General features: G+C 31.1%; 2 protein-coding genes across 4 annotated transcripts in view; one reads left to right on the forward strand and one right to left on the reverse strand.

The window, feature by feature from the left end:
• LOC111042204 (facilitated trehalose transporter Tret1-2 homolog) overlaps window positions 1-13,583 on the reverse strand; it is a 31,224-nt gene that overhangs the window by 14,915 nt on the left and 2,726 nt on the right. The window lies entirely within an intron of this gene.
• On the forward strand, window positions 2,090-13,068 carry LOC111042213 (facilitated trehalose transporter Tret1-like). Of its 3 annotated transcripts, XM_022326761.1 has the most exons (8): window positions 2,090-2,478; window positions 7,512-7,628; window positions 7,857-8,043; window positions 8,686-8,942; window positions 10,343-10,656; window positions 11,042-11,155; window positions 11,763-12,052; window positions 12,371-13,068. In XM_022326761.1, exons 3-8 carry the CDS (start codon window positions 7,944-7,946, stop codon window positions 12,724-12,726), a joined length of 1,431 nt encoding a protein of 476 aa, XP_022182453.1. In that variant the 5' UTR covers window positions 2,090-2,478; window positions 7,512-7,628; window positions 7,857-7,943; the 3' UTR covers window positions 12,727-13,068. The 3 variants fall into 3 exon arrangements, with proteins under 3 accessions (XP_022182453.1, XP_022182451.1, XP_022182452.1); XM_022326759.1 differs by lacking the exon at window positions 7,512-7,628; XM_022326760.1 differs by lacking the exons at window positions 2,090-2,478; window positions 7,512-7,628 and adding an exon at window positions 7,667-7,691.

Here is a 13,583-nt window from a genome sequence, read left to right on the forward strand (position 1 = left end):
ACCCACAGTTCTTCGCAATCATTTATTGTATAAGATTTTATTTATTATCATTATTATTACAGTTATTATCATTATTGTCGAGGGTCAATCAAAAAAATGGTGATGGCCTTGATGGAATGAATATTAATCCCTTCAGATTTTGATCGATTATGTTCTTCTCCGCGGACAGTTGAATATTCGTCGACAGCACGAGTCACACTCATTTATTATATTAGTACAATAATATATCAATGTTATCACGACACAAACCTGTGTATCCCGATTATTTAATTAATTATTTAATGTCACATAGCGTGATGATAGTTGTATAAGTACGCCACAATGTATGTCGTTAGGGGATTTCAACGGTTCAGCGTTTTTTTTTTTTTTTGAAGGTATATGTTATAGGTTATACCTAATCGTTGACCTACGTATAAATGTTTTAATACATAAGATGTAAAACAATTAACATATTCTATATTTAGAACAAAATGTTAATAAGCTAAACACGACGTGTAATTTAATTCATCGAATAAGTATCCAAGCAGATGCCAACATCACTACTAATTTTATTTTATTTCAGTGGCTCACAAAACTTATTGCAAATATAAAATATCTGCATAGTTTAAAAAATGTTTTATTCATTTATATTATGTATTCAGTATCTAGCAGTAACTATATTTACTAAAAAAATTTATTTTTATTAATTTGTGTTTTTACGAATATCGGAAAACGACAGAGGGAAAAAAAGAATAAGGAAAAAGAAAAAAGAACAGGGAAAAAAAGAACACCAGATAAAAATACCAATGGAGATAGAACAAAAATATATTAAAATATGTTCTTTTTTTGTATTAGTTTTTATTTTTAAAACAGTAATCTTTAGTATTTCAGGTTGATTAGTATTGTATTGTTTTTGGAACATATTCTCTAAGTAGACATTTTTATTATCCTTGTTCCTATAGAAATAAACGTGATTCTTCAAAACACATTTTATCATCAATTTTATTGATTTTTTTAATTTAAATTTCTAAAAATTAACACCATTACACCAAGTTATGAAAAACAACATGTAACACTCTATCGACTAACCCGTTGGTGACTGCCAGCAGAATAAATTGTATTGACTCAAATAATAACACAAATAAATATAAACAATGGAAGAAAGTATGAGAAAGGTGTTCTTCATATGCCATTTCCTAACCTTTTACTTCATAACCTACGTTTTATATTTTTCGTAGCTTTTAAAAAATATATGCTTTCCTTTTTCGTTATTTTTTCCTTGGTTTCAATTTTAATTTTATTGATTACCGTGATTTCACTACATACCAGATTTCCCGTGAGGATATGCCTATAAGCCGTAGAAGGGGACTAGCCAAAAGGAAAACCGTTTTACCTATAAGCTAAGAAAATAATTAAAAATCATGAAATCGATGAAAATTAAATGTCAAAAAGTCAAAATTTTCAGAAAAATAAACTCTTCGAAATCGATATCTTCAATTGTTTTAAAAAAATAACAAAATTAAAAAATAATTTTTTTAACTTTTTTACCAGAAAATTTAATAAGATTCAAAAATAAAATATAATAATTATGTAGTTCTTGTCTCCGTGAGTCCAATACAAAAAAAAAAGATTTATGATATATTTATTATCTCAGGGGATATCGTAACGGGTAAATACTTGCGGAACACCCTGTATAGTCGAGGACTTGAAATTGTTGTGTTATACGTACTAAAAAAAAACGTTATATTTTCTCTAAATCAAAAAATATTTGACATAATTTTCTTTACTCGGATTAATAAGAATTTAGATTTTAGTATTTCATTTTACTCGAATATCGGAATATCTAGATAAGCATGAATTCAGATCTAATTATATTTTATTTGAACATCTAAATAAATGTTAATTGTGTCTGTGTGTTTATCGTTATCTAGGTAAAAACGAAACACTTATCTCTAATCCTGCTACTTGTACGATGAAATATACAGTATAGTATTACAGTACAATAAAGCGATAAAAAAACATCAAAACCCATCTATAGGTCACGTTCGATTTATAATAATATTATTGCATAACACGCGGTATGTAGTTTCCTCCGAACTGAGATTGGTGAAGTGTATGGTAATATTCAAACTGGTTAATATAATATTATATTCTTTAGCGGCACACGATCTGTGCGTTGTATTTTGTGTGCGCCCTTTTCCTCTACGAGACCAGCCGCAGTGTTCCGACGATGACGACCACACGTGCATCGCAATGATTATAATATTATTATAGTTTAGAACAATAATTAAAACTGGTTAAAATTACTATGTAGTGTTACATTTTATACCGAACAAAGTTTTCTACAGTTGGTTTGGACTGCGTCGACTGCTATTAGCGAGCACTGTTCTATATTGTTTTAATTACCTACTCGATAAAACGTCGCTGGTCGAGTAGCAATATTGGAATAAGATCACGGACTGTGTTATCAGCGATTAACACAATATTATATTTCCGAAGGTATTTATCGTGTTACAAGGTTTTTTTTATACTCATAATCATAATAATATAATGTAGGTACGTAATTTATTTTTTTTTTTAAACCGATTTTTCGGAGTAAATTGTTAGGTATATTGATCATTGTTAATCGTTAAGAATCACTTGAAGCTCATTATTAATATTTTTCGCCATTACTAGTGTCTAGCTAGTCGATTGTGCTTCGAAAGGCTATATCGGAAATCGCAAGCATTTGTTTGTATAATATTATGTTTCAACCAGTTGTAACTTGTAGGTATCCTTTGATCAGTAAGTTTAGACTTTTAGGGTTAACGGGCTCACTAAGCATCGGTTTTTAACTTTTTGAAGCACCGACAAATATATTTATTCATCCGCAAGTACAAAAAAACACAACACCCTACCATTAGTTATTTTAAACAGGTGACACACAATTGTGTGTCAGTATTAAATAACAAATAATAAATACAATATTATTATCAATGTCTGTATTTCATTTTTGAATTTCATTTAAATTTAAAAATAGCTTGTAAAAATAAACTACAACAAAAAGTTAAATTTATTTCAATCGCTCGTCACTCATCAGTCATCAGTCATCAATACTCATCATTCATCACTCGTCAGTTACCAGTAGATTAGGTTAGGTTATGTTTTTATCGTTGCTTTTTCTGCGAATATATGTCCGTTATTTGCCGACATTTTCGATTGTACCATTTATTTAATTAATCGTCTGGTTAATGGTAATAACACGTCGATCAAGTAAATATATAGTTCTAGTGTAGATAATATTATTAGTACGGTGTTTTATACAATCTTAATCTTAATTTATTAGGATTTATAATTGTTTTTTTGATAAGCTATATATTATGATAGTTGCTGTCACAATGACATAATACAGCTATCGCACTAGACTGACATGCACTATCCACTATTCTATATGCATATGACCTATTTTTTAGGGTATTATAGATTTATTTTGACAAATTTGTGCATTTACGATGTATTTGAGTTATATAATTATAAAACATCGTAATTTACTAATGTTTTTGGACGATATTTTGAATGTGATTTAATATTCGTTTAGTAATATTGAATTAATGCATTTTCCATCTTTTTTTAAAGGAATGACAGTGAATTCCATATAAAATGCAATTTATTTTTGTAATTTTTAAAATGCGTATTAAAAATCTTATTATGATTTTTTATTCTAAATTGTCTTGTCTTGAAATTATAATAATATATAGTGCAGTTAAACGAGTCTTTATATAGTTCAAAATTATTATTTTTGTTTTCACCTGACACACTGACATTTAAGTGTCGAAGGTTTTGTACATATTTATACTTCTATCTAATACAGCGTTTAACGAATATTGTGATTATTTTTATTCGTATTTCATAAATTTTGTGTGATTTACTATTTTCTATTTGCTGTTATATATCATAATAAAATATAAACTACTTGATGTTTATTTGGATGTGATAAATGTATTCTAGTCTTAACACTAATAAAACAATTCTACGTTTCCAGTAGCTTGGAACAACTGATATACTTATTGGTACATTTTATAACGATATTATAAGATTTGATAAATCTGTAAATATTTCCTCCTTGAAATAAAATTCCGTTCACTCTAACAGATTGTATAATTTTTCCTCAATCAAATTATAAGAAAATCATTCTAATAAATATCTTATATGTCTAATTTTTGTACACAGTTAATATTTTTTTCCTCGTAATCACCTCTCATACAAAACTTATACAGGTACACCACTACACCATGTTCTATGTTAGATACTCACAATGGCTTGGCGAACTGAAAATATTCCAGAGGCAAGTAACATAAAGCCCGAAGACCCACCCACCTCCTACTATAAATACAAATAGAGGTGGGGAGGGGGTGGTTTAATATAATTCTGTTTGAATATGTATCAATTTTAATTACAATAATATAGTACTCGAATATTAGTATCTTAGTCATATAGTCGTAGTAAAGTATTATATACTTATAAAATAAGAAATTGGAGGGTGCCAAGTAGTGTATATATTCGCGAGTCGTGACACCCCCCCCCCCTCAAAAAAAAACTTGAAAAATCTCAGAGGCAATTGCCTCTGAAATTTCCCTTCGCCAGGCCACTGGGTACTCCACCGAGTAGCCGAGTAGGTACTGGCCGAAACTAAAATAAGTAAGAAAACTATTAACTAATGAATAGTTAATGATAGTATGCACGAAATTATATAACATATAGCTCATTATAATCGCATGAGAGCCATTTTCAAAGCAAACATTTCAAAAAAAAAAATATAGTAAAAAAAAATTGAATAAAATTCGATAGTTGTATTAAATATTCTGCTGACACGTCATGTTACTTATGTATACGTACTATTTTTAATTTCTATATTATCCAATCATTAGACATCAATATCTTAATACTAATAATACATGTAATATGCTTACGATATATTTTAACTCGTATTATATAATAACGATAATGTTGACTTTTATTAATTTTTAATTTTTTTATTATTGAATTTAAGCCCGGTAACTAAGGCCATTAGCTGTTGTAGGGGTTATGAACTGTGGTAGGGGTAAGGTTGGTACGGTAGGTTTGTTTTTACGATTGTTACGGTTGTTAAGGTAGGTAGCAAACACGTGTATGTGTGGCAAAGTTTTTAACTACTATGAACCCGGGTGGTCACCCATCCGGGAACTAGTAGCTGTGGCCGTTACTTACTCACAGTCGCATTCCGCAACTAGTAGCAGCAACGCGCCACGCCAAGCCATTATTAATTTTTACAATATATCTAATTCTATAGACTATAAATAATAAGTAATACCTAAGTATTATGGTTGGTAGAAGGTACGATGTGTACCAATTCACTTTAATAATCTCGGGAGGAATACCTACATAATTGTGGTTTCAGTAATTCAGCTATTTCAAGTACTTGTTTTTCATCTTTCGTGGTATACTGGTATCGGTTACAATATTGTCTTACACTAGTGAGTTACTAGCAGACTGCTACAGTTTTTCGTAACTGGTTTTACTACTTAACAAGTTTTAGTGATTATCATCACTCTTGTGCTTAAGAAAAGTTTGCAGTTTAATAATAGGATACAAAATAGCGAACTCCGTTATTTGTTATATTGCAAAACATTCTTATATTTATACACATATTGTATAATTATTATATTTTTTTCTATTTTATGTTATTCTTCAAGAGCAGAGAACAGTTTCATAATTCTTTGTATTATTCGTATAACCCACAAGACATTTAAATCCATGATTTTGATGAATGTATTGATTGTAATTTTATATTTTATTCTATTTCTGTTAGAAAAAATACTTAGATTTTAAACATTGGATGTATTTCTGGTAGAAAATCGGATCTAGTAAAGGGGTTAACGACAAAGAAATTCCTCGTATTTTTCAAAATCATCAGGAAACTGAAAAACAAAAATAAAGTAGAATAAGAATAGCCAATGCTAAAAATGTATTGCAATACTTGTTTTTTGTATGGCTTAGTTAAAAAACCAATAACTGCAGATCTTTAAAATTGTCCCTAAATTTATATTAATATTATCTACACATTATAAAGAATTCAAAATGTTTTGACTCTTTTTGAACTAAAAACCGTGTTCGTGCAAAAACTAGGTATTCAAAAAAATTTAATTGTTGCGCATGTGCAAAATACAAAAATTAAAAAACTGTAAGTTATAGGAATTTAAGATCCAACAGTTAAGCTTATGTCAATCAAACAGAATTCAAAAATATGCTTAGGTTACTGAGTAGTATATGAACTAAGATATAGATTATAGAGTATACCCTATTTTGGGGGACACATGGTATACATAATATATAGACATTTTCCATTGTTAATTTTTTTTCAATACATGTTGATAAAAAATTGTTAGCTCGAAATCTTTAAAATTTAATATAAGTTCCCATATGTTATTAGTTATTTGTGTAGTTATATATACATATATAGTTATTTGTTATTAGTTATTAACAATTGGAAAATATCAAAAATGCATTGTCACAGTATTTTTGATATTTAGTAAATAATATTATAATATTAATTATGATTTTCAATTAATTTTAATTTAATTTTTTTTTTTCACATGTATTTTGCGTATTCATACAATTAACTGTATACCTAACACCACCATCATAAATAGCCAAACTTAATCAAATTATACATAGTACGCTATAAATACCTAAGCAAAAATATCGTAACGAATTCGTTAAAAAAAAAAATGTACAGAGCGCCCACATAAACAGTTTTAAAATCCGTAATATGTTTACGATGCAAAGTCTATATGGCGAGATACGTGATCTAACAATAGCTGGTATAGATTAAAACGAAATACACTGTATGGCGTTATCAGAGTGTTGGCAAGTAGATTGTAATTCAATACCGTTTTGCACTTGTATGGAAAATTATTTACAGAGTCCAATTTGCTTATTCGACGAGCTCACACAAGGCAGACGGCAGTAAACGCCACACAAGTCTAAATAATAGCAACATAATATGAGAAACAGTTGGTCGACAGTTTTCTAAATGATTACACGTATCTATCAGAAAATATAATAATATCTTATAGACGATTTAAAAGAGACTGGGGGCAACATACAAAAAGCCGGTAATTACGCCTGATCGACCGTCAAATCTGTGGGATTTTCGTTGGGTAGATTTTAATTTTGTGAACGTATTTTGTTTCATTAACAAGTGTATATTCACGTTTAATCGAAACGATGTTCAATATTTTTTTCCAACTAAACATAAAAACCTAGGTGTTTTTAGTATATATTTTTTATTATTACGTATATTATAATTCGCTCAGTGTAAGACACATAGTAAAATGTGTTTATGAATAAAAATTAAAATCCTCTCAACCTATGTCAAAAAGTTTTGCAAAACTGATTCATTATATTTTATATCATTTTTAACGGCTTGAAAATATTGACCATACTATTGTTTGATATTAATTTGTTTTTTACTAGTGTTTTTACTGCAAATATTGAAATTAATTTTTTTTTAGGACCTGAAAACCATCCAGATGATTGTTTAATAATTTATACAAATACATAATTTCTAACATTTTTCAATATGGACATTTTAAAGAAACCTAAAACTCTGTAATAGGATGTGTGGAAAGGTCATTGTACAATTTTTAGTTTTTTGTTACTTATTATATTGTATCTCTTAAAAATTTGATTCAGTAAGTTATAATTCAACTGATTTATTTATAAACATGAAGAGTAGAATTTTAATAACTTTTATTTGACTCAAAAATTGTTGATAAAAGCGGTTGCAATATGCAATTATCCTTACGAAGACAAACTTGGTTAGACACTCTGTATATTTTAATGTTTGTATGTTTCAGGCTGTATTCACAAGACTTTGAACATCAAAATTCAAAATACATTGTGACTGCCAGTATAAAATATTATACTCATATGAAAGTATCGATATGAATAGAAAGACGTTCAGAGAAAATGAAAGACTTATCGGAGCAAACGAGGCAGAGGAGGCAAAATCTTGTCGCAGACAACTGTTGGCGTGCTTTCTTGGTAACATTTTAAAACAATCATATTCTATTCTGATATAATATTATAAATGATATCAAATTTAATATTTTTGAACAATAAAATACCTGATAATTTTTCATTACTCTTCTTTATTCCTAAAAACAAACGATATAATCAATCAAAATAATATAAGGGATAGGTTATCAGATTCTTCAACTCATAAAACACCATGAACTTTTAGAAATCGAAACAGTTTAAAGGTCATGAAAAATTTGGGTTCGGATTCAAACTAGAACTTCTCAAATAGCTAAAATAATTATTACTTGGAGCATTATCAAACTCGAAAAGTTCGAGTATGATTTATTTGGATTATTTTTTTATCAAGTGTAAAATGTTGTTCATTTTAGGCACATGTAATATCTTACTCAAAATAAGCACTTATAAACGACCTAAACATTTTTTTTATTTGATTTAAACATTTTAAGTTAAGCCTTAATGTAAGCCACTGCTTGATTTACAATTTTTTCATATTTAAATTTTTAATATTTTTAAAGTTTGCATAAGATTTAGAAAAAAAAAATCAAGTTCGATTTATTGAAAACAAAGTTTGACTCATCCCTAATTAAAATCATTGTAGCAATATTGTACATTTTGATCATTTTATATTATTTACATTTTGTGTAGCCTCTTTGATGTCGCTGTCGGCGGGCACAGTTATCGCGGGATGGTCTCCGACCGAAGGAAGTCTCCAAGACGACGATATGAAGAAGTGGTCCACCGAACAGGAATCTTGGATCATATCGATTTACGTGTTCGGTGCTCTGATCGGAGCACTGCCCGCCGGCTTTTTGGGCCAAAAATATGGCCGCAAGTCGCTTCTGCTCTGGCTGGCCGCCCCCATGATAGCCGGGTGGTTAATATGTGTGTTGCGGTTAGAGAGCGTGAGTATATGACATAATAATAATCATTTTTAAAGAGCAAAACTATACTCTATAGACTTACAGTGTTTGGTTTGAAAATAAGTTATCTGCAAGTGAACTTAATGTATTTACTATTTTTTAAAGTCCGAATCGATTACCGCTTTAATATTATTTTTTTCATAAGACGAAATTTTCGCTCACAACTGATTACATTATAACATTATGTATATAATATATATTATAAATTATGAGTTGGCGATAAAAAAAACTGTTATTTTGTAACAACGAAAAACATAATATTACCATATAGTTCATATAAGCGTGTCTGAGTTATAATAGTCGACGTACTTGCAATTATTATAATACAGCGTTAAAAACTTGTTTTTTAAGACTTTTGGTAATCATAATTTGTTACTAATTTCCGTAATCGTTTCACATTTTACATCGCCATAACTCATTATAACCATTAAAAAGTAATACCAATAAATAGTTAAATTTTCAATATAATTTCACTTGAGTAGCAATTTCTATGTATACGGTATACCTACACGAAAAAACTGTCATCCGGAATAATAAAAATATACAATAGGTACCTACAATAGGCACATACATATTATGTTAAAATTCAAAAATATTGAAATGTAACAAATTTGTGAAAAAAACCTAGTCGGACATTTGACGACCACTTGTCGACGTCTACGGCTATGGGTTTTCCATATAGCATAATAATATACCTAATCTACTTACTTAAATCCCATTTTCTTCAAATTTTCTTCAATTCAGTATTAATATAGTAACGACTCAATAAAAAGAATGGATAATTTATTCATGTGCCGTTTTGTTTCAAAAATGAATGTGATTGCGTTGTGTCTGATACAATAACAAGACTTTGATTTTAAGTCAATTTTCCTAACCTACTCAAAGTTTAGGTACCTATGTAATATGTACTGCCATACCTATTAGCAATTCACAATAATAACGAAAAATGGCACCCATGATCAGTGATAACAGTAAACCAATGGAAAACGTTGAGCTGGTTGATCACTCTCTGATTTTTAGGAATTAGAAATGAAAATTTCAAAAATCGAGATTATTACGGAACCAGGTATAACTCTCCTCTACAATTTTGTCCATAGGTGTTTTTACGACAAAACCAATCAGTAACCCATGTAATTGGAACGCGCAAATACGTTTTTAAAGGAATTTTTCGAGTGATTTTTTTCCGCGGCACGTCCTCTTTAAGGATCTCTTCCCGCACCTATATTTCCGTGAAATATTTCCGATGCTTTTTCGTCTTGGGTCGAACGCACAACAATTACAACCAACCCGACAACAACAACAACAACAACAGTAACAACAACAACAACAACAACAACGACAAATATGGAATCTCGCGACTACATGTGTTTGTCGGTTTACAGTTGTTCCTGGAGTGCTTGGGACGGTTCGTGTGCGGGATATCGGTGGGCGCGACCACCGTGGCCGTGCCGCTGTACGCCCGCGAGGTGTCGTCGGACGTGTTGCGTGGCCGCACGGGGGTGTTTCTGGACTTTATGCTATGCGCCGGAATATTATACGCTTACGTGGCCAGAGCGGTGTTGCAGGGAGTGCGACAGTTCTGTCTGGCGTGTGCCGTCGTGCCGGTGATGTTTGTCGTGCTGTTCGCGTACTTGCCCGAGTCTCCTGTCTACCTGTACAACGTCGGCCGGTATGAACAAGCGGCATCGGCTCTGAGGTCAGTTTATGCCTTGTGTATTATATTATTATATTTTTTAATAGCGAGTGGTATGAAATTTTTTTATAGCACTTACTCGCCATTCCCTAGGCGATTTTTTAGTAATGTTAAATTTAGTTATTAACAATATGCTTTAATAAAGCGATTCAGAGTAGTATAATACATAACCAACCTTAAACTGCTTTTTCTATGGTTAGTATAATAATAATTCAATAAACATAAACTGATATGAATTCAAAAAGTTGAATATTTAAATATCAGATTACTTATGAGTCACTATTCATCCAAAAAAAATTTAATTTTTTAGTTTAGGTCAAAGTAAGTTAAGCCAATTATTTTGAATTTACGTAATGTATTTTATTAAACTGTAGTTTCTTGTTTACAGGTGGTTAAGGGGTAGGCGTTTCGATGTCAAAAACGAGTTCGATAAAATAGAGACATCCAAGTGCCACGACGATGAGTTATTTGAACGTGGGGGAAATATGAGTGCCGAAAACAAGTAAAATAATATTTTTTTACGATTTACCCTTGTTATTATTGAAAGTACATTGACGTAATTCAGTCTGTATTGTTTTAAAACAAAGCTGAACAACACACATTACAGTATTGTACATTCGTGAAGGTTCGAATGCTCTATAAACACAATAATTTAACTAAGTAGCCAATGTTTCTAAGACCCAGTGATTGAAATAAACATAACATTTTTACATAAATAAACATCAAATATCAGATAAAATGTTCGTTATTAGCTTATTGACATACACCAAAACAATAACAAGTAATTTTCCATTCCTAGAATAAAATAATACATTTATGAAAGTGGTAAATGTTAATTTAAAAAAAAAATAGCATTTAACTTAAGTTGTTACATATTATGGAAATGTTTATAACAATTTTGTAACTCAAATTAATTTATATTTTAAAATTAACATCAACCAAAATTGATTAATTTTTTTATAAGATAATTAACTCAAACCTATGAAAATTATTAACTTACCTACCTACTTATTAGATTATAATACGACGTAACCAGTCAACCGTGAGCAAAGTGCACGAGGTCCTTGTTTTTTACAATTTTTTTAAAAATGATTTATAAATGGTTTCAGGAAATTTTTAGCGAGGGTGACGATCATTTCTTTCGGCCTGGTGCTCGCTCAGCGATTGTCCGGCGCCGGTGGTGTGATCCAATACTCGTCCACGTTGTTCAAAATGTCCGGATCCACTATAGATCCAAACACTGCGTGCATCATTGTCGGCACATTCCAACTGGTCGCTTCCGGAGTGTCGTTCCTGTTCATCGACAAGGTCGGACGGAGGACTCTGCTGTTGATCTCGTCTGCGGTCATTACCGCGTGTCTCGTCCTCTTGGTCGCTTACTTCAGCCTTATAGAAAACGGTGAGTGAAATGTTGCGTTGTAGTTGATCCGTTATCATAACGAAATGTGGACGAAATTATAAAATATCTAAAACTCGAAGTGGAATTCGGAACCGGATGTTACGATTTCCACAACATAATATAATACATAGACCACCTGTGTATATAAATCAGATTTTCGTGTTAAATATTCGAAATCTAGTAAAGTTGATTTATAATTACCGTTCAGAAAGTTTACCTCCAAATATTACGATTCATATCGTGACAGTAAAAATCATTATGATTGTGCAGGATCCTTAAGCGAATTATATTATTATTATGTACATTGTACCCATACAGAGACGCTAGTGGACTCGCCGTGGAGGATGACCCTGCTGCTCATCCTGTGCGTATTCATATCCGCCTTCCGACTTGGTCTCGGACCCATTCCGTGGTTCATAAGCACAGAGCTGTCACCGGCTTTGTACGGCGGCCGCATACAATCCTTGGCCGCGTCTTTTTCCTGGTCCCTGTCGTTCGTCATCATGAAAACGTTCAAGATCTTCGTCGAGGCGAACCCCGTGTTGTTGTGGTGTTCGTTCGCCGCGTTCTCGGCTGCCGGGTTCCTGTTCGTGCTGTTCTACGTGCCCGAGACCAACAACAAGAGCCGCGAACAGATCCACCAAGAACTGATCGGTCCAACTCAGTCGACCTAACCTGCAATATTCACCACATCCGTCGTTGGACAATAATATATCATATAAATTTCCCAAACCATAATCCCACCACGACGACAGCATATGATCTCCATAACAGCACAGCAATCTTCATCAGTTCGACGATGGATCGGTGGATCGGACTGACGATAAACCCGGGCGGCCAAAATATTTTCAAGATCTCTGGAGTAACTATACATAGTGGTGAAGAGGTTGGTGTCTCAACTAAGAAATCATTCCTCAGTGACCTGAACCAAAGGTCGGGTATATATTACATATACCTACCTACTTAACGTATCCCGAAGTTTAAACTGTACTTGATCAGAGTACAACAATAGTAGCTGAAATGACTTCAGTGAAGTCAAGTATGTGCTGTAAAAGAATATAGTATATATTATACTACTATAATATTTTACATCTCTTTGGCTGAGATATATTATGATTTTTTACCATTTCAATGTTTGAACTGTACCTGACCACACCGTTCACTCGGTACAGCGAGCATTGAATTATCGTTAAAAATTGTATTTCTCTAGTGATATTTATGAATTATTTATAGGCACTTATGTTTTAATATAATATTCACGGCAACGCGAAATTCAAAATAATGTTATCGTTATCAAAAATAAGTATTAATCTTAGAAAAAACCTTTGTGATAAAATATAGACTTATTTACAAATACTTATGATGTTATACATATTATATATTATTATATTATATTATTGTGATTCGAAACCTCGATTGACCGTGAAAATGATGAATCTCATCTATTTAATAATAAATTATATAATATTATAATTATATTAATATTTACTTATCTTCTATAAACTATATCCTAATTATACGTGTTCAAAGA

Source organism: Myzus persicae, unplaced genomic scaffold (assembly GCF_001856785.1).
Source record: "Myzus persicae strain clone G006 unplaced genomic scaffold, MPER_G0061.0, whole genome shotgun sequence".
Lineage (NCBI taxonomy): Eukaryota > Metazoa > Arthropoda > Insecta > Hemiptera > Aphididae > Myzus > Myzus persicae.